The sequence below is a fragment of the Anabrus simplex genome, chromosome 1 (assembly GCF_040414725.1).
Source record: "Anabrus simplex isolate iqAnaSimp1 chromosome 1, ASM4041472v1, whole genome shotgun sequence".
Lineage (NCBI taxonomy): Eukaryota > Metazoa > Arthropoda > Insecta > Orthoptera > Tettigoniidae > Anabrus > Anabrus simplex.
Window position 1 is genome coordinate 1,177,553,159 of NC_090265.1, and position 23,378 is coordinate 1,177,576,536.

At 39.6% G+C, this 23,378-nt stretch overlaps 1 protein-coding gene across 1 annotated transcript in view; it reads left to right on the forward strand.

Moving 5' to 3' along the window:
• The window catches only part of LOC136858164 (hemicentin-1), a 709,155-nt gene that overhangs the window by 672,668 nt on the left and 13,109 nt on the right, over nt 1-23,378 (forward strand). Inside the window, exon 44 of the mRNA XM_067137503.2 lies at nt 10,053-10,134. Within this exon, the coding sequence (XP_066993604.2) occupies nt 10,053-10,134 (82 nt within the window). The remainder of the gene's footprint in view (nt 1-10,052; nt 10,135-23,378) is intronic.

The following is a 23,378-nucleotide window of genomic DNA, read 5'->3' on the forward strand; positions in this document are numbered from 1 at the left end:
AAGAAATGTGATTGTAGCGGGAGATCTGAATTTGCCAGATGTAAATTGGGAAGGAAATGCGAATGACAGGAAGCATGACCAACAAATGGCAAATAAGTTAATATGGGAAGGACAGCTGATTCAGAAAGTGATGGAACCAACCAGAGGGAAAAATATCCTGGATGTGGTGCTGATAAAACCAGATGAGCTCTATAGGGAAACTGAAGTAATAGATGGTATTAGTGATCATGAAGCTGTTTTTGTGGTAGTAAAAAATAAATGCGATAGAAAGGAAGGTCTTAAAAGTAGGACTGTTAGGCAGTACCATATGGCTGATAAAGCAGGTATGAGGCAGTTTCTAAAAAGTAACTATGATCGGTGGAAAACTGTAAATAAAAATGTAAACAGACTCTGGGATGGGTTTAAAGAAATTGTTGAGGAATGCGAAAACAGGTTTGTACCTTTAAGGGTGGTAAGGAATGGTAAAGACCCACCTTATTATAATAGAGAAATAAAGAGACTAAGAAGGAGGTGCAGACTGGAAAGAAATAGAGTTAGAAATGGCTGTGGAAGTAAGGAGAAATTGAAGGAACTTACTAGAAAATTGAATCTAGCAAAGAAGGCAGCTAAGGATAACATGATGGCAAGCATAATTGGCAGTCATACAAATTTTAGTGAAAAATGGAAGGGTATGTATAGGTATTTTAAGGCAGAAACAGGTTCCAAGAAGGACATTCCAGGAATAATTAATGAACAAGGGGAGTGTGTATGTGAGGATCTTCAAAAGGCAGTATGTAAAGATTGTTGGTTACAAGGATAATGTCGAGATAGAGGAAGAGACTAAGGCCAAAGAAGTAATAAAATTTACATATGATAACAATGACATTTACAATAAGATACAAAAGTTGAAAACTAGAAAAGCGGCTGGAATTGATCAGATTTCTGGGGATATACTAAAGACAATGGGTTGGAATATAGTACCATATCTGAAGTACTTATATGATTATTGTTTGGTCGAAGGAGCTATACCAGATGAATGGAGAGTTGCTATAGTAGCCCCTGTGTATATAGGAAAGGGTGATAAAAGCTGAAAATTACAGGCCAGTAAGTTTGACATGCATTGTATGTAAGCTTTGGGAAGGCATTCTTTCTGATTATATCAGACATGTTTGTGAAATTAATAACTGGTTCGATAGAAGGCAATTCGGTTTTAGGAAGGGTTATTCCACTGAAGCTCAACTTGTAGGATTCCAGCAAGATATAGCAGATATCTTGGATTCTGGAGGTCAAATGGACTGTATCGCGATTGACATGTCTAAAGCATTTGATAGGGTGGATCATGGGAGACCACTGGCAAAAATGAGTGCAATTGGACTAGACAAAAGAGTGACTGACTGGGTTGCTATATTTCTAGAAAATAGATCTCAGAGAGTTAGAATAGGTGAAGCTTTGTCTGACCCTGTAATAGTTGAGAGGGGAGTTCCTCAGGGCAGTGTTATCGGACCTTTATGTTTTCTTATATATATAAATGATATGAGTAAAGGAGTGGAATCGGAGGTAAGGCTTTTTGCGGATGATGTTTTTCTCTATAGAGTGATAAATAAGTTACAAGATTGTGAGCAACTGCAACGTGACCTCGAAAATGTTGTGAGATGGACAGCAAGCAATGGTATGTTGATAAACGGGGCTAAAAGTCAGGTTGTGAGTTTCACAAATAGGAAAAGTCCTCTCAGTTTTAATTACTGCGTTGATGGGGTGAAAGTTCCTTTTGGGGATCATTGTAAGTATCTAGGTGTTAATATAAGGAAAGATCTTCACTGGGGTAATCACATAAATGGGATTGTAAATAAAGGGTACCGATCTCTGCACATGGTTATGAGGGTGTTTAGGGGTTGTAGTAAGGATGTAAAGGAGAGTGCATATAAGTCTCTGGTAAGACCCCAACTAGAGTATGGTTCCAGTGTATGGGACCCTCACCAGGATTACCTGATTCAAGAACTGGAAAAAATCCAAAGAAAAGCAGCTCGATTTGTTCTGGGTGATTTCCGACTAAAGAGTAGCGTTACAAAAATGTTGCAATGTTTGGGTTGGGAAGAATTGAGAGAAAGAAGAAGAGCTGCTCGACTAAGTGGTATGTTCCGAGCTGTCAGTGGAGAGATGGCGTGGAATGACATTAGTAGACGAATAGGTTTGAATGGCGTTTATAAAAGTAGGAAAGATCACAATATGAAGATAAAGTTGGAATTCAAGAGGACAAACTGGGGCAAATATTCATTTATAGGAAGTGGAGTTAGGAATTGGAATAACTTACTAAGGGAGATGTTCAATAAATTTCCAATTTTTTTGAAATCATTTCGGAAAAGGCTAGGAAAGCAACAGATAGGGAATCTGCCACCTGGGCGACTCCCCTAAATGCAGATCAGTATTGATCAGTTCCCACTCCTAGCCCTTTCCTGTCCCATTGTCACCATAAGACCTCTCTGTGTTGGTGCGACGTGAAGCAAATTGTTAAAAAAAAGAAACCTAATGTTTGATTTTCAAGTATTCATGAACTGTCCCTTATTTTTGTGAAAAATCCCGTATTTTTAGGTAAATGTCCCTTATTTCTTATATAAAAATGTGGCAACCCTAGCTTAAGGTGACATATCTCCTTTTATACAAAAGACAATTTATTCATGAAAAAATTAACATACAATTTCAATACATTAAATCCCTCCTCCTCCTCATCATCATCATCATCATTTCCCTTCATCCAGTTGTAGCCAGATAGGGGCAAATATGGTTCCTCTCCACTTTCTTCGGTCTTTCCACCACTCCTCCTCCAACACTGTGTCCCAGTCCAGGTTTCTTTCTATAATTCTGCGTTGGATGGTATCCTTCCATCTCAATCGTGGTCGTCCACGGCCTCTCCTTCCTTGGATTTGCATTTCCATCACCTTTTTTGGCATTCTTTCGTCGCTCATTCGCTTTATGTGCCCAAACCATCTTAGTCGGCTCTTCTCTATTCTATCATTCATTTTTTCCACTCCAATTTCTTCCCGGATTTTCTCATTCCTTATTTTGTCTCTTCTACTCTTCTGTATCATACTCCTCAAGAACTTCATTTCGGCTGCCTGTATTCGACTTTCATCCTTCTTTGTCATTGTCCAAGTTTCTGCTCCGTAAGTTGTTATGGGTACGTAATACATCTTGTACATAGTATCCTTTGCTTCCGTTGGCACATCTTTGTCCCATTACATGTTTCTTACACTATGATAGAAACAACTTCCAGCTTGAATCCTTTTACTAATCTCAGCATCCAGTCGAGCATTCTCCATTAATTCACTCCCCAGGTATTTAAACATTTCCACTACTTCCAGGGGCTTGTCTGCAAGTCTAATCTGACCTTTCCCTTCTTTCTCCCCTCTAGTCATAACAAGAGTTTTACTCTTTTCTACACTTATTAAATCCCTAAATTATGAAAATACAAGTGTCAACAAAGAAAATGGGTGGGGGACTGTCTATTAATTTGAAACAAATTATTTTGAAAAGTTTCTGGCAACAATAAAGAGCTCAAGATTTTTCAGTCTACAAGGTACATAATATCTTACATGTTTATGTAAGCAAAATCTAAAACATGATAGCCACCAACTTGTAAACTAGACTTTGAACCAAATTTCAAATTATCTGTATAGCTGAAAACCATCAACAGAGTCAATAACCTCTTAAAAAATGGTTACAACTTCTGAAGTTTTCTTAAAATATTGCACGAACGACATTTCACAGAGAGAGAATCTTCTCATGTTTTGCAACCAAAGAGAACAGGTCTGCTCACCATTGCTGGCATCTGACAGATTGTCCAAATTGCATGGTGGCTGGTCTTCATCCACAAAAAAAAAAAAAGAAATGGCGTTATGCTTTTAGTGCCGGGAGTGTCCGAGGACAAGTTTGGCTCACCAGATGCAGGTCTTTTGATCTGACTCCCGTAGGCGACCTGCACATCGTAGTGGTGGTGATGGTGATGAAATGATGATGAATACAACACATACACCCAGCCCCAATGTCAGTGGAATTAACCAATTATGGTTAAAATTCCCGACTCTGCTGGGAATCGAACCCAGGGCCCCTCTGACCAAAGGCTAGCACGGTAACCATTTAGCCATGGAGCTGGACTCTTCATCCACAGATATCAATTTGTAGAAGTCCCACAGTGATGGAAAAATATAAGGGAGTAAATCCAGGAGATGATTTTTTCTTTTCCTTTCTCTATTCTGCTAAGTTGACACTGGAAAATATAACCAAAAAAAAAGGTATCAGTTTCATCCTTTATCTGGACATTATCTTTATATCCAACTAACTTCACGTACTGCTGACTGAATACTTCTGCCTTCTCTAATTCCTCACGTATACACCCCCCTTGCTCATTAATGATCCTGGGAATGCCTTTTCTGGAACCTGATTCTGCTTAAATTATCTATACCTTAAATTGATCCCTAAAATTCATATGGTTGCCAATTATCTTCGCCATCATGTTATCTTTAGTTAAATTTTTTGCCAAATTCAATTTCCTAGTAATCTCCTTTAACACGTTGGGTGCCACGTGCCGCCATATGGCGTCATGGTGGTCTTCAAATTTGAGATGGCGTGACGCCATATGGCGGCACACCGTTCTTGAAATCACAGTTGGCGTGACGCTATATGGTGGCACAGTTGAGTTTCAGGTGAATCGCCGTAGATAATGAGCTGTGACATCTATGCGCGTAAAATTGGTACTACATGAACGGCGAACTTCAGGGTCTATTCCAGCTATGTATTTTTACTGTATGCCACCATATGGCGCCACAGTATTCTTCCGAAGCCACTGAGTGGCCTGTGGTCGTTGTCACAGGTGAAAGCGCGCCAGGCATTGTTTATTCCTCGTTTACGTACGTATTATCACTCAGTTTATATAGTTGTGCAAAAATATTAAAAATGGAAGATATTGGTAATAATCTTACGAGGGAACACATACATGTGTTACACTCGGATTCGGTTGAAATTTGGTAGGAATATTCGTGGGAGACAGTAGAATCCTAAGGTGAAAACTGCATGTACCCAGCGCAAGTTTAAACGCCAAAATTGAACAAATAAATAGTCAAAATTAGAAGTGCCACGGGAGTATCGGGGTGTGGCGGAGAGGTAGGGAGGAGCGAAGCAGCGGACGTGAACCAACCGGGCTGCATCGAGCTGCGCCAGCAGCCAGGTAGCGTAAGGTTAACGCGTTTACCTTAACTTCCCGATCAGATGTGCAAAACGTAAATATGAAAACAGCACATGAAACAAGCGTACAAAGGACGATGTTTGAACAACGATGGCAATAAGGTTTGAAAAATTACAACGAGTAACAAGAACTCGGGCGTGCCGAGACGCATATTTTCAATGTTTAGAGTTATCAGAAAACTGTTATCAACAATATGTAATGTAATATAAGTACTTGTTTTGCATTTTACTAGGTTTTCATAAATATTGCGTTAATTTGAATTAGCAAATAAATATCTCGTATTTGAAATTCGTATTGCACATTCCATGTCAAAATATTCTGTGACACCATATGGGGTCACGCTATATTTTATCTTTCCTAAAAATTGATGTGACACCATATGGCGTCACACATGACCATGGTATGGTGAGATAAAATTTACTTAGTACATCATATAAATATATCCCAAAATTATATAAACAGACTACAACGCGTACAATTGCTTTGGCACCAGCGGAATGCAATTCAAAAACAAGCCTGGCACCAGTGGAATAGTGTGCTACAATCGGCTCGGCACTCAACGTGTTAATCTATCCTTACTCCTGAAATCATTCTTAACTCTTCTTTCTAATCAGAGACTCAGGATAATATTTTCTTGGAAGTATTTAATGGTAGTTTCGTAGATATGATTTTTTTTTGCATCAACTTCTTCTGGCTGGCTCTCATGTGTCTTGAATCTGATGTTGAGGTCTATAATGTATCCATGGGGAGAATATGGCTGAATGGCGATGATGTCAGCCCGTCTCTTGCTGCCATTGGTGGAGAGACGATGTACCTCTTAATATACTTCAAACCTTGTCTCCCTCAATGCATTGGTGATGAATGGATGATGATGTAAGTTCCATAAAAATTCACCATGTGGACAGAACTTGGACAGGAGCTCGTTTACTACAGACAACTGACGCATTCTCTCCATCCACTGCATGATAATCCTTGGTGTTCTGGGATCCATAAATTGGCTGGAGTGTTCTGCTTTAAACATGAGCATAACTTTACATTTGTGTTCTTTTTTAATCTATTTCTCAAAAGATTTTAATCTTAACTCTTGGCGTACCTTCTGCGTGTCCTTTTGGCCCCTCCAGTCATGAATCAATGCAGTTTTTGTTACATCTAATTCAGTCAGATTTGATAAAATTTCATCTGAAAGCCTCCTTGAAGAATTCAAGAATGGGTGATTTCAGTAAAATCTCACATGAATTAATATTCAGCACCTCCCATCTAGAGCAGAACATACCCAGGCCCTTGAACTTTGCATCCACATAAAGCATATCTATCACCTATCTGTATATAAAATCACACAGAATCAAGTTTTATATTTTAAATTGGAGCTATGCAGGAGTAATTCGAGAACTGGAAAAAAATCCAAAGAAAAGCAGCTTGATTTGTTCTGGTTGCTTTCTGATAAAAGAGTAGGGATACAAAAATGTTGCAAAGTTTGAGCTGGGAAGACTTGGGAGAAAGGAGACAAGCTGCTGAACTAAGTGGTATGTTCTGAGCTGTTAGTGGAGAGATGGCGTGGAATGACATTAGTAGATGAATAAGTTTGAGTGGTGTCTTTAAAAGTAGGAAATATCACAATATGAAGGTAAAGTTGGAATTCAAGAAAATAAATTGGAGCAAATATTCATTTATAGGTACGGGAGTTAGGGATTGGAATAATTTATCAAGGGAGATGTTCAACAAATTTCCAAATTCTTTGCAATCATTTAAGAAAAGGCTAGGAAAACAACAGATAGGAAACTGCCTTAAATGCAGATCAGGATTGATTGATTGATTGATTGATTGATTGATTGATTGATTGATGATTGATTGATTGATTGATTGATTGATTGATTGATGGAAATGTCTTGCAGAATTCGGCAATTTGTTGTAGTCTCGCTGCGTGTCGCAATGACTGACTAAATAATAACAGTGGGGCTTCAGAGTGTTTTATATGACAGCTATCAGCCTAATTCTTCCAGTCTTGCAGAAAGTGGTCATATTTACAAGAAAAACAGTTCGCAGGAAATAGCAATAGAGTAATAATTGCTAATGTGATAAGAGAAACATCGGTTCACTAGCTACCGTATCATTTCATGATAGAGGCAATGTAGCCATTTATGTATCGGTAGTGGTAATAATGAGATTGATCTTCATGTACACATTCAACAATGCAGTCTTAAAAAAAAAGAATAGTTTTGGTCTATTTCTAATACAATATCATGTTAGCAAAGGTAAATGCTGCTAGGGTGGTGGTTTATTGTTCCCATGAATGCTCTCCATGAGAGAAATGTAAGCATATTTCAGTTGTTATGTACCCAGTTTACTCTGAACTAATCAACTCTGTGAATGTTTTGTTAAGATGGAAGCCATACTTTCCATTGTCAACTCAGTTAAAGGTAACTTAAAAGTGCTTCAGTCTATCAAACACAAAAAAGACAAAGACAAAGTCACCTCCGTACAGGCCATTAAGGCCCTTGGAGGGGTGGAAGGTAAAGGCTTCCACCATTGTTAACCGCGGCACGTGATGGGGTAGAGTGGTTAGCTCTACGCCCGGCCACCTTTGCCCCCAGGAATTAACCTGGTACTCATTTTTGGTGTAGGCTGAGTGAACCTCAGGGCCATATGCACCTCTGGAAGTGGAAATCTTGTTTCTTAAATTTTACGACTTCCTGACGGGGATTCAAACCCACGTCCTTCCGGGCGAACCGAGCATGCCTTTACCACTTCGGCCAGGCAGCCCCTCTATCAAACACACAAGTTAGATATAAACATTACTCTAAAACATACTTGTAAAAAAACCACACTTATGAACAAGGAATAAAAATACGCTCTATTAAACAAAGAATGGCAAGTTTCGTTCTTAAAAGAACATCAACAGGTTTTGACTTGATAGAATCTGATGGTGTTCTTAGTGTAATGATAGCAAGCACTATTAGACACCGTCTTCAGGTTTCTGGTTTGATTTCCGATACTGCCAGAAATGTACAATTGGCATCAGGACTGTTAAGTAGTAAAACTGGTATATGCAGCTCATTTCCACCGGGCTGTGCCTGAAAAGAATTGCACCACCTCGGGACGAGGACACGAATTTACACATGATTATGCATTTTTAAAATAGGATATTTCTGTGAGCTATTGGCATTGTGTAATGTAGGCCTATTTCTGTAATGATATTTTTATATACTGCATTTTTAAAATTAATTATGTGAGGTCGTGACTGAATACTGTAACATTTCACATGTTGCTCTGTATTAAATCATCATCATCATCATCATCATCATCATCATCATCATCATCATCATCATTAAGACTATGATTATAGACTACAATAGTGTGTCTACTAGTGTGCTTTAAAAAAAAAGATAGCCTACTGCAGCTTACTTTGCAAATATAACATTTCTGTAATAATTTGATTGTAATTGTTTACCTATTAGTAAAAATTGTGAAATAAATTTCATAAAGAGCTGTTCTGTATTAATTTAAAAATTTAAACCAAGTTACTTCTTGCTGTTTACTGCTAAGGTCTACCGTCTTTTCAAATGAATCTCGTGAGGTAATGAAAGAGACCTCTGTATTACAGTAGACTATCTATTAGTGCACCTAACAGTAAGCACATAGTTCTGTCAAAATGTTATGGCATTAAAAAATAATTTAAAGACAGGACTATAAAATGATTGAAAAAATGCATGTAAACATTGCACGTACTCCAGCTCTTTACGGTCAATTTTTTATGAACATGCCTCCAAGCAGTTCTCGTAATATCCACACGCAGGAGCACTTTGCTATACGCACGGAGCCGATAGACTCTGTAAATTGCCTATTTGTTATTAAACATTTTATCAAGGATATGTTTTTGCTTTCTTTAGAAAAGGAACTTTTTTTTTGTGGGGTTCATTCTCTGTCGCAAGTTCCTGACACCCTCACAGTTTGCTGCTGAGTCTGCTAGCTGACAATGCTGCATTCTGTCTGCAACTTCTCACTTGTCACCAAAGTAGTCATGTGATGCCATATTTGTCATTTATGTCTTCAGAGCAATAACAGAGATGAATGAAAACTGTTAATGGTGATTGTCACTTCATAATAACTAGACTCAAGATAGAAAGACCATGTCAGCATACAATAATTATTACACAACCTAAAATATAATAAAAATATTTCTGGCATTGTCTGATAGAGTGCATCAGTGGTTTCATATTCTCCTAGTTGTTGCCCAGCAGATGTTTTTAAAGGTGGTCAATTAAATATCAAAGAGCTACTGTATGAATGTCCGTCTTGTGTGTAGGTTGCATAGGTTGTCCCAGTAGAATTATTAATACACCCATATGGAGGGTAGGGATTTAGGTCAAGTCCCAAGAGCAATCATGGTTTTAGTTCTTTTATCTTAGAACTAGCAATTCAGTTATTTTATTCATAGTTCTAGCATGAATCTTCATCCAATAACTCCTCTAACATGATTATTTCTAAAACGAAAACATGTTGTGCTCTATTACTTATAAAATGTCTGGCTCCATGGCTAAATGGATAGCATGCTGGCCTTTGGTCTAGAGCATCCCAGGTTCAATTCCCGGTCGGGTCGGGGAATTTAACTTTCATTCATTAATTCCAATGGCTCGGGGGCTGGGTGTGTGTGCCATCTTCATCATCAGAATTTATCACATTTAGGGCTCCATCCTCATAGACGCGCAGGTCGCCTGTATTGCATTAACTCTAAAGACCTGCACCAGGCCTCTTCATAAAATTCTTACCATCATAAATAACATCAGCCAGTATAGTAGATGTACTAGAAATAAAAAGACTGTATAATATGTTTCAGGCAAGCCATTTCGAGTAAAAATGGAACATGAAGAAGGTCTACTGTACTCCAACAAACTACTTCCAGCTGGGAAAAATTACAGGTACATTTTTCTATGTATAGCATAAAGAGATGAACATATTGTTTAATGAATGGTGAGGAGGAAAACAACCAATGTTTGACAACCTTAAATAATTTCTTTGATCAATGTTTGAGTATCTATTTCAAGTAACTCAAGTCTCTTTACTTACAGCCAGATAGAGAGAAAATACCATCTGTAGCTATTTCTTGATTGATGCAGTACTTTTACATCTGTCTCTTGGCATAGAACATAGATAAATGTACCTTCCACTCAGTCACATTTATGGCTGTGACAGTATGGAAGCTGCTTAGCTATGGGAGATGAGGGCTGAATAATGACATTCAAAGAACAAGTTGTGTGTCTGCATGTGTTGATAGGTGCTACTCAATGGGTCAGTTGTGCTGCATTAACACTTTCTGGCTCATTGAGGAAAACAATGGTGAACTACTTCACTTTTCATCTCAGTGATATGCCTCGTCAATTTTTGCAGGTACCTTATAACTGTGTAACTTTCAACGGTGTTATATGGGGATCCAATCAGCCTCTGGGCTAATGATTTGACAGAGAAAGAGATATTGGGTCAACAAGAGAGGAAGGGTGGGCAAGACTATATACAGGACCTTTTAAAATTCATCACATTACCAATGAAGACCTCTTTGATTATTTCAATAGAACTAACTCTTTCCTTCTACTGTATGTATGCCCGTATATTTGTTCATTGCACATTTTCATGAACACTTCACTTTAATCCCTTGACACTGACCTCCATATGTCGTAGAGACCTCCTGTTCTTCATATGCTGCTGACCTCCATGCGTGGTATAGACCCGAGAAGTAGAGGTAGACCAAGATGATGATGGTTAGACTCAGTTTCTAACAATTTACCCCTGTAGGCCTAAATTTTTCTCTAGCTTGTAAATTTTTAAAGTTGTCAAGATGGAAATGATATATCATTGAAGATGATGATCTCTGCTTTCTTTATATGTATGAATCAGCCCAAATCAGTGTTTCTTTTTTTCTTTTCTAAAGTGTTTGAAATAGTCTGACCTCTTTCCGGTTGAGAGCATGTAGGCTTAAATTTCTGCTGTGTTCTAGCAAATGTATATTTCATTACAAGTTGTTTCCATACATAGATTGATAGTTTAAATCACCATCTCTTTACTGATATGAATGTTGACATCATCTGATAAGAATTTCTATAAATCTTTCAATGCCTAGAAACCACTTACGACTCTTAATTTCTTGACTCTCTCTTACTCTGAAATGCGATATTGCATGGTGCAGAAGGATGGCATGGTGCAGTTTGAATGAAAGAGAAGTACTTAAATGTTAATAAATCAGATGATAACAGCAGTATACTAAAAAAAAAAAAAAAAATCAATCAATACTGATCTGCATTTAGGGCAGTCGCCCAGGTGGCAGATTCCCTATCTGTTGCTTTCCTAGCCTTTTTCGAAATGATTTCAAAGAAATTGGAAATTTATTGAACATCTCCCTTGGTAAGTTATTCCAATCCCTAACTCCCCTTCCTATAAATGAATAGTTGCCCCAGTTTGTCCTCTTGAATTCCAACTTTATCTTCATATTGTGATCTTTCCTACTTTTATAACGCCATTCAAACCTATTCGTCTACTAATGTCATTCCACGCCATCTCTCCACTGACAGCTCGGAACATACCACTTAGTCGAGCAGCTCTTCTTCTTTCTCTCAATTCTTCCCAACCCAAACATTGCAACATTTTTGTAACGCTACTCTTTAGTCGGAAATCACCCAGAACAAATCGAGCTGCTTTTCTTTGGATTTTTTCCAGTTCTTGAATCAGGTAATCCTGGTGAGGGTCCCATACACTGGAACCATACTCTAGTTGGGGTCTTACCAGAGACTTATATGCACTCTCCTTTACATCCTTACTACAACCCCTAAACACCCTCATAACCATGTGCAGAGATCGGTACCCTTTATTTACAATCCCATTTATGTGATTACCCCAGTGAAGATCTTTCCTTATATTAACACCTAGATACTTACAATGATCCCCAAAAGGAACTTTCACCCCATCAACGCAGTAATTAAAACTGAGAGGACTTTTCCTATTTGTGAAACTCACAACCTGACTTTTAGCCCCGTTTATCAACATACCATTGCCTGCTGTCCATCTCACAATATTTTCGAGGTCACGTTGCAGTTGCTCACAATCTTGTAACTTATTTATCACTCTATAGAGAATAACATCATCCGCAAAAAGCCTTACCTCCGATTCCACTCCTTTACTCATATCATCTATATATATAAAGTAGCTTGTCCTGACTGACTGACTGACTGATTCATCATCGCCGAGCCAAAACTACTGGACATAAAGAAATGAAATTTTGGGGATATATTCATACTAAGATGTAGGTGCTCGCTAAGAGAGGATTTTTGGATATTACGTCGCTAAGGGGGTGAAAAGGGGGGTGAAATTTTAAAATGAGTGTGTCTATATCTCCAAACTTTTAAAGTTTGCAGACGTAAAAATTGGTATTTAGAATCTTCATTAAAAATAAAGAAACACATATTTTTTTGTTTTCGGAAAATCGCAATAGGAGGAGTGAAAAGGGGTGAAAAAGCGGTTGAATGCCTTTAATCAGGCTACTTATATCTCAGAAACTGAAGATATTACAGATCTGAAAATTGGTGTTTGGGATCTCTTTTAAAAATAAAGAAACACGTATTTTTGTTTTTGGAAAATCCAATTAATGGGGGGTGAAAAGGGGGTGATTTTTTAAAATGAGTGTATCTATATCTCAAAACTTTATAGTTTATAGACGTAAAAATTGGTATTTAGAATCTTCTTTAAAAATAAAGAAACACGTATTCTTTTGTTTTCGGAAAATCCCAATAGGAAGGGTGTAAAAGGGTGAGTAATGGGTTGAATGCCTTTAATGAGGCTACTTATATTTCAGAACCTGAAGATATTACAGACCTGAAAATTTGTATTTGGGATCTACTTTAAAAGTAAAGAAACACGTATTTTTTCGTTTTTGGAAAATCCAAATATTGGGGGGTGAAAAGGGGGGGTGAATTTTTAAAATGAGTGTGTCTACATCTTAAAACTTTAAAATTTACAGATGTAAAATTGGTACTTAGATTCTCCTTTTTTTGTTTCCTTAAATCCCAATAGGAAGGGTTTAAAAGGGTGAAAAATGGGTTGAATGCCTTTAATAAGGATACATATATCTCAGAAACGAAAGATATTACAGAACTGAAAATTTGTATATGGGATCTCCTTTAAATATAAAGAAACACGTATTTTTTAGTTTTTGGAAAATCCAATTAATGGCGGTTAAACAGGAGTGACAAAATGGGGTGAATTTTTTGAAAGACTATATCTACAGAATATCTTGGAAACGTAAAATGTTACAGACGTAAAAAGTGGGTGTTTGGAATCTCCTGTAAATGTAAAGAAACATAGGTGATTTGTTTTTGGAAACTCGACTTAAGGGGAACTCAAAAGGGGTGAAATTTTAAAATGAGAATTTTTACAGTATATCTCAAAAAACTTAACATGTTACAGAAGTGAAAAATGGTATTTTTTATCTCTATTAAACATAAAGAAACGTGTATTTTTAGTTTTCGGAAATACCACTTGGGTGGAGCGGGGGGGGGGGGGGTAAAAGTGACTGAAAATGGTGTTGAATTCTTTTAATTAGGCTACTGATATCTCAAATATGAAGATGTTACAGACGTGATATTTGATATTTGGAATCTGCTTTAAAAGTAAAGAAACACGTATTGTCGGAAAATCCAATGAAGGGGGGGGGGGTGAAAGAATTGAAAAAAATAATTGACTTAATTGTATGAGAATACATACATCTAATAAAAACTAAAGTTGTTACAGACGTGATAATTCGTATTTAAATCTCCTTTAAAAACAAAGAAAAACGCGTTGGGGGGGGGGGGAGACCATCTTGGAGGGCGGGAGTGTAAAGGAGTTGAATTCCTGTAATGAGGACACATAAATCAAAAACTGAAGAATTTTGAGTCGTGATAATTGGTATTTAGAAGATCCTTTACTATTAAAGAAACAAGTATTTTTTTGCGGGAAAATTCACTTGGGGAGGGGGGAGTAGTGTGAAATGAAGTGCAAAAAGTAAATTATTTTTATGGGGATACTTATATCTCAAAGCTGAAGGTAATAGACGTGAACATTGGTGTTTGGAATCTCTCTTAAACATAAAAAAGCAAGCCTTCTTTTAATTTTTCGTGGGGGGGGGGAGAGGTGGCGGTAAATAAACTTAACGGCGGTGGGGGTGTAGAAGGAGGTGAGGCCAATTGATTTTACTGTTATTAATGTACTTATAAGAATCCTCCGTTGCTCAGACGCAAGCGTGCCGGCCTCTCAGAGCTGGGTTCCGTGGTTCAAATCCCGTTCGCTCCATGTGTCATTCGTGCTGGACAAAACGGAGGCGGGACAGGTTTTTCTCCGGATACTCCGGTTTTCCCTGTCATCAGCCATTCCAGCAACAAATAATAATAATAATAATAATAATAATAATAATAATAATAATAATAATAATAATAATAATAATAATAATAATAATAATGTTCCGGACCGTCGTCAAATGTGCGGACCGCGCTGGAAACGGCTCCTGGACGGGTAATGACTAAGAATGCAGCCTGGCCGCGGGTTCAGTGCCGCCAAGGCACCCAATATGACACCACGCCGTATCTCCTGAAGGATTTTATCCATATTAAAAATGATTATAGGAAAATATGGCACAGATTTATGGACCCAACTGACCGGGAGGAATACCTGAGCCTAACCCGGGAAGTACGAAATCGATTCCTGAAAAGGAAGATTGAAAAATGAGAGGAAACGTGCCGTAAAATAATAGAAAACGAGTCAGATCGGGGATTTTGGTGGAATCTCGCAGAAAGCGAGTCAGATCGCGAATTTCGGAGGATTATATATCTAAAACAATAAGCATTCAATTATAAATTTCAGTATAATACCGTAGCGAAGCACGGGTATCTTGCTAGTTTATATATATAAGAAAACATAAAGGTCCGATAACACTGCCCCGAGGAACTCCCCTCTCAACTATTACAGGGTCAGACAAAGCTTCACCTACTCTAACTCTCTGAGATCTATTTTCTAGAAATATAGCAACCCATTCAGTCACTCTTTTGTCTAGTCCAATTGCACTCATTTTTGCCAGTAGTCTCCTATGATCCACCCTATCAAATGCTTTAGACATGTCAATCGCGATACAGTCCATTTGACCTCTGGAATCCAAGATATCTGCTATATCTTGCTGGAATCCTACAAGTTGAGCTTCAGTGGAATAACCTTTCCTAAAACCGAATTGCCTTCTATCGAACCAGTTATTAATTTCACAAACATGTCTAATATAATCAGAAAGAATGCCTTCCCAAAGCTTACATACAATGCATGTCAAACTTACTGGCCTGTAATTTTCAGCTTTATGTCTATCACCCTTTCCTTTATACACAGGGGCTATTATAGCAACTCTCCATTCATCTGGTATAGCTCCTTCGGCCAAACAATAATCAAATAAGTACTTCAGATATGGTACTATATCCCAACCCATTGTCTTTAGTATATCCCCAGAAATCTGATCAATTCCAGCCGCTTTTCTAGTTTTCAACTTTTGTATCTTATTGTAAATGTCATTGTTATCATATGTAAAATTTATTACTTCTTTGGCCTTAGTCTCTTCCTCTATCTCGACATTATCCTTGTAACCAACACATACTGCTGACTGAATACTTCTGCCTTTTGAAGATCCTCACATACACACTCCCCTTGTTCATTAATTATTCCTGGAATGTCCTTCTTTGAACCTGTTTCTGCCTTAAAATACCTATACATACCCTTCCATTTTTCACTAAAATTTGTATGACTGCCAATTATGCTTGCCATCATGTTATCCTTAGCTGCCTTCTTTGCTAGATTCAATTTTCTAGTAAGTTCCTTCAATTTCTCCTTACTTCCACAGCCATTTCTAACTCTATTTCTTTCCAGTCTGCACCTCCTTCTTAGTCTCTTTATTTCTCTATTATAATAAGGTGGGTCTTTACCATTCCTTACCACCCTTAAAGGTACAAACCTGTTTTCGCATTCCTCAACAATTTCTTTAAACCCATCCCAGAGTCTGTTTACATTTTTATTTACCGTTTTCCACCGATCATAGTTACTTTTTAGAAACTGCCTCATACCTGCTTTATCAGCCATATGGTACTGCCTAACAGTCCTACTTTTAAGACCTTCCTTTCTATCACATTTATTTTTAACTACCACAAAAACAGGTTTATGATCACTAATACCATCTGTTTGTGATTGACCAGAGCGCCACTGCATTAGCGCTGCACCTCTTCCTGCGGCTGTTTGTATGTCGGAAGTGTTCGGGCACCTTAGTGTGCCATCGTGTGAGCGAGAGTTACTAGAAAAGGCAGCATGGCTGCCGGACTATGTTAAAATGTGCTATGCGGACAAATTCTGTAAATATCTAAACCATCGCGTGGGCGAAAAGTTAAACAAATGTATCACGATGTGTATATAGTGTAATAAACCTAGTATATGTATAATTAAGTACAGTTCATCTTTCTATGTGTATGAACCAGCATGTGGTTCCTAGCACCACGTGTTCTCAGGGACCTGTCCGTATGAGGTCGGAACATGGTCATACCGGGCCGGATTCTTGAAAGTGTCGTAATGCTATAATATTACGTGGTCCTCCGGTGTTTGTGAGTGTATGTTTCGAGTACTGACAACCTGTGGAAAGAATATTGGAGCACGTGTATCATCATCCCTACGGCATGCTGAACTGACGAGGCGGACAAAGCATAAGTGCACATCACAGCAGTATACCAGAGGTCAGTCATTCCTTTAATTTTTCCTGTCTTTCCTAACTCATATTATGGAGTCTAGTGAGAAAAACCTGTTAGTGAAACAACGAGCGGTCATTAAAGGGTCACTGACACGTATCAGTAAATATGTAGACAAGTTTGTGGCGGGCTCCGATATTAATGCAGTACGTAGCAGGTTGAAACAATTGCCTTCACTCTGGGAAGAATATAAGCATGTTCAGTGTAAACTCGAGATTAATGACGACGAGAACTACAAAAATCATGAACGGGATAGGGAACAATTTGAAGAAAACTATTACGATTTAGAGGCGAGAATGACTACACTGATAGAAAAGAGCACAGCCCCCGAGCAGAATATCGATCAGTTATCTCAGCATTCTTGCGGTAATTCCCAACAGAATTCCATGGAAATACGATTGCCCGTCATTGACCTCCCTACATTTCATGGGCAGTATGAGACTTGGACTCATTTTCAAGACACTTTTCAGGCTTTAATTGTTGACAATTCAAAACTATCAAACGTCCAGCGTTTTCATTATCTACTTTCAGCACTCAAGGGTGAGCCTCATCAATTAATTCAGAACATTCCTGTTTCTAACTCTAACTTTGTAGTAGCTTGGGAAGTCGTATGTAAGAGGTACAACAACAGAAAACTGATAGCAACACAACATATCAAGGCTCTATTGTCATTACCTACATGTCACAAAGATATAGCATCAGACCTTAGGAAGTTGAACAACCACTTAGTAAGCAATTTAAACGCTATTCAGAACCTCAACCTTTCAGTGCCTTTACACGAAGCCTTACTCCAGCAGCTGATGTTAGACAAGTTAGATCCCGCTACCCGTAAAGAGTTCGAAATGAAAGCCCCAAGCAATGATTTTCCGAGACTCGCTGAGGTATCCACCTTCCTGGAAGAGAGGGCACAAGTGTTAGAATTGATGATGGCAACACGGGAACAGAGGGGGAGCGCAGCAAATCCAGCTAAGCACCAGTATGTGAGAAACAATGAAAACCCAATTCGAGTTAACTCATACGTATCTACAAGGGGGAAGTGTGACTTTTGTGACTTAGATCATCCGTTACATCGGTGCGAAGGATTTCTGCAAGCTAACACAAGAGAACAGTATGATTTTGTCAAAAGAAAGGGTTTATGTTTTAACTGTTTTAGGCATCATAGTGTCAACGTGTGCAAATCTGATAGCTGTAAGACTTGCCAGCGTAGACATCACACTTTGATTCACTTTGACAGTGCCACACACAATCAAACGACTACAAACAAGGATACCCAAGCTAGTAGAGGTACCGGTATTAGAGACGACGAACAGGGTCAGAGTAATGCTAGTTACTGCACACTAAAATTCAAGCCACAGTCTCAAGTAATGCTGTCCACTGCAATAGTAGGAGTTGCAGACAACAATGGTCGAATTCATCAGTGCCGAGCTCTACTTGACAATGGATCGCAATCACATTTCATAACCGAGTCACTTGCAAGTAAGCTGAGGCTGCAACGACATAGAAACTGTATTCCAATTAGTGGTATAAATAACACTGCTGTCACCGCATCTCAAAGTGTTGACGTTCGTATCATTTCTAATGTGTCCAGATTCGAAACTGTTATAACGTGTTCTATACTCCCTCACATAACAGGTGATATTCCAGCGAACCATATTGATTGTAAATCGTGGAACCTGCCTGAGGATATCACATTGGCGGATCCTCACTTCAACAAGCCAGGACCAGTAGACATGCTCATCGGTGCGGAGATTTTTATGCAGTTGTTGCAAGAAGGGTGGCGGAAAAACTGCAATGAGCTACCCATCTTGAAAAATACTGTATTGGGATGGATACTGTCAGGTCCAATAAAGTCGCGGGCTCGGACTAGTGAGAGAGCAGACTCTCCACCCACTTCATCATTTTTCCTCAGACAGGACGATGACCTCAATAGGAAGATGGAAAAATTCTGGGCAATAGAAGAAGTGACAACTAGAAAAATGTCCCTAACCCAGGAGGAGCAGTACTGCGAAGAGCATTTCGTAAGTCACACCAAACGGGACAACAGTGGACGTTTCATCGTAAGGTTGCCTACGAAGGCAGAAGGTCTGCAACTTGGAAACTCTTATAAAATAGCAGAGAAACGATTCGGACTACTGGAACAGAAGCTTGAGAAGAGACCTGATCTGCGAGCTGATTACGTGAATTTCATGGAGGAGTGTGAGACCCTGGGTCATATGAAGCTGGCCCCAGATATATGCAAAGACGAAGGAGCATTCTGCTATCTCCCACACCATGCAGTTTTGAAGGCTGAGAGTACCACTACTAAGACACGGGTTGTATTCGACGCGTCCTGCAAAACTGACAATGGCGTTTCCCTCAATGACACTCTCGCGGTGGGACCTACTGTTCAACAAGATCTACTATCAATTGTGACAAGGTTTCGCACACATCAGATTGCGATGACGGCAGACATTACAAAAATGTACCGTCAGATCAGAGTAGACGACAAGGATGTTAACTTACAGCGTATAATCTGGCGAAAACATCCATCCGAGCCTCTACGCACCTACCAACTGAAGACGGTAACATACGGTACATCCTCGGCGTAATTCCTAGCCACAAGGTGTCTGACTCAACTGGCTGAAGAAGAAGCCCACGTGTTTCCTACAGCATCTCGCGTGTTGAAGCGGGACTTCTACATGGACGATGTATTGTGTGGTAGCGATACAGTGGAAAATGCTATAGAGCTGCGAGGAGAACTACAAGAATTGCTGCAACGCGCAGGCTTCCCGCTCCGCAAGTGGACTTCGAATCACTCCGCTGTACTTGAGACGATACCAGCAGAACTGAGAGAATCACAGTTACCCCTACGATTTGACAAGGAAGACAATATTAAAACGCTAGGATTGCTGTGGCATCCCTTGCTTGACAAGTTCCAGTTTGAGGTTCACATCAAGGAGAACAATGGAGGCCCTACGAAACAAAATGTGCTTTCAATTATAGCCTCTATATTTGATCCACTAGTGCTGATAGGACCAGTAATCGTAATGTGTAAAATTTTCATGCAGCAGTTGTGGCAAGAAAAACTACAGTGGGATGAACCACTACCATCTCCTTTACTTGAGGGCTGGATTAAAATCTTTACTGATCTTCCAACACTGAACAACATTCATGTCGACAGGTTGATTCTTTGCACGGGAAGTGTCGTCCAGATACAAGTTCATGGCTTCTCAAACGCTTCTGAACGGGCCTACGCAGCATGTGTGTATATCCGCAGTACCAATCAACGCGGTGAAGTTACGGTACATTTGGTATGTTCGAAATCCAGAGTTGCTCCTCTGAAACAACAGTCTCTACCTAGATTAGAACTGTGTGGGGCTCTTTTGTTGGCACGTCTGGTGGATAAGACTATCAACACCCTGAATCTGAAAATTGACAACACTTTCTTGTGGACTGACTCGACCATAGTACTCTCGTGGCTTGCAGCTGAACCGACGAGATGGAAAACGTTCGTTGCAAATCGTGTCTCTGAGATACAGCAGTTGACTAGAAGAGCCGAGTGGGGTCATGTTATGTCAGAAGACAATCCGTCCGATGTTCTTTCAAGGGGAGAAGGACCACTCAGCCTACAACATAATGAACAATGGTGGCATGGACCAGCATGGTTGGTGCAAGACGCAAGTAACTGGCCCACTAAGGATTCAAACGATTCTGCAGACGAACTTCCAGAAAGAAGGGATACGGTACAATGTTTACTCAGTGCCACTCCATCTGACGAAGTCGCGACACAGTTCTCATCTCTCCGTCGTCTTCAGAGGGTGATAGCTTATTGCAACAGATTTGTTTTCAATTCCAGGAGACACAACGTAAGAAGAACAGGACCATTATCTGCAGAAGAGCTAGCAATGGGACTTCAGATATGTATCAAACTTGCTCAACGTGTGACATTCGCAAGGGAAATAGGCGAGTTGAATTCGAACTCATCAGTTTCACCGCAAAGTTCAATAAGAAATCTGGACCCATTCCTAGATGGGAACGATGTATTACGAGTAGGGGGACGCTTACAAAACTCTTTGAAACCATTTGCAGAAAGGCATCAAATCATATTACCTCAGCGTCATAATATAACCAAGTTGATTGTGGCTGACGAGCATATTCGGCTGCTACATGCTGGTGCGAATCATGTAGCAGCCTCTCTGAAGTCCAGATATTGGGTAGTGAGCATAAAGAAAGTGGTACGGAGTGTCATTCACCAATGTGTGAAGTGTTTCAAACTACGAGCCTCAACAGCAACGCAGCTCATGGGGCAGCTACCATCTCCTCGAGTGACTCCATCGCGCCCATTCTTGAATACAGGAGTTGACTACGCTGGCCCGTTGTACATTAAACAGGGTGCAACCAGGAGCAAGGTCAAGGTAAAATGCTACGTAGCATTGTTCATTTGCCTTTGCACCAAGGCAATACACTTGGAATTAGTTCGTGACTTGACCACACAGGCCTTTATTGCCGCCTTACGGAGATTCGCGGCCAGGAGGGGGAGGTGTACAAACCTATACAGTGACAATGCTACTAACTTTGTAGGAGCTAGAAATGAGTTGTTGAAGGTGCACCGGTCGGAACAGTGGAAGACAGATGTGCTGAACAACGCAGCGCAAGAGGGATTCACTTGGCATTTCATCCCTCCTGATTCGCCTCACTTCGGGGGACTCTGGGAAGCTGGGGTGAAATCCATGAAACATCATTTGCGAAGAACCGCTGGCAATGCCTGCTTGACATACGACGAGATGTATACCCTACTTTGCCAAATAGAGGCATGCCTAAACTCAAGACCGCTCGTTAGACTCTCAGACGACCCTGATGAACCCTCATACCTGACTCCTGGCCACTTTCTGATCGGAGCCCCACTGCTATCCTTCCCTGAACCTGACCTTAGTGATAGTGTGCACTGTTATACTTCCAGATGGCGCTACATTCAGGCTCTGCAGCAGAACTTTTGGAAACAGTGGTCTAATGACTATCTTAATAGCTTACAACAGCGGCAGAAATGGTTGACGAGTCAGCCTAACCTTCAGCCTGGAACTATCGTCTTAGTTAAGGACGACAGCATTCCTCCTCTCTCTTGGCGACTTGCAACGGTCGAGGAAACTCATCCTGGGAAGGACGGACGAGTGCGTACGGTTACAATTCACACCAGCAATGGCATTTTGAGGCGTTCTGTACATAAGTTATGTCCATTGCCAGCTCAAGACTGATACTTGCAAATACATTCAGTGTCTCATTTCGTGTTGGTGTTAAATTCTTTGCTCTTGTATTGTAAGAATTTAATTATGATCAGTGTCCTTTATTGTTTGTGTCTAGTGCTGTACTTTTTATTGTAGGATTTGAATTTGTTCATTTAGGTTTCATTATTTGAACATCTGTGTACATTTTTGCTCAGTTACTTTGGTTGAAGTTGGGCGTGTTTCATATCGGCATATGTATTGATGGTGAAAGAACTTCATTATATGACTATGTGTTCATTTTAAATTCAACATTTCTTGTTATTGTTAAATGTGATACATTTAGGTGTGGCGGCATGTTTGTGATTGACCAGAGCGCCACTGCATTAGCGCTGCGCCTCTTCCTGCGGCTGTTTGTATGTCGGAAGTGTTCGGGCACCTTCACGTGCCATCGTGTGAGTGAGAGTGACTAGAAAAGGCAGCATGGCCGCCGGACTATGTTAAAATGTGCTATGCGGACAAATTCTGTAAATATCTAAACCATCGCGTGGGCGAAAGGTTAAACAAATGTATCACGATGTGTATATAGTGTAATAAGCCTAGTATATGTATAATTAAGTACAGTTCATCTTTCTATGTGTATGAACCAGCATGTGGTTCCTAGCACCACGTGTTCTCAGGGACCTGTCCGTATGAGGTCGGAACACCATCTATTACTTCAGTTTCCCTATAGAGCTCATCTGGTTTTATCAGCACCACATCCAAAATATTTTTCTCTCTGGTTGGTTCCATCACTTTCTGAATCAGCTGTCCTTCCCATATTAACTTATTTGCCATTTGTTGGTCATGCTTCCTGTCGTTCGCATTTCCTTCCCAATTTACATCTGGCAAATTCAGATCTCCCGCTACAATCACATTTCTTTCCATGTCGTTTCCCACATAGCTCACTATCCTATCAAATAATTCTGAATCCGCATCAGTGCTACCCTTTTCCGATCTGTACACTCCAAATATATCAAGTTGCCTATTATCTTTAGAAATGAGCCTTACACCTAGAATTTCATGTGTCTCATCTTTAACTTTTTCGTAGCTTACAAATTCTTCTTTCACCAGAATGAAAACTCCCCCTCCCACCTTTCCTATCCTATCTCTACGATACACACTCCAGTGCCATGAGAA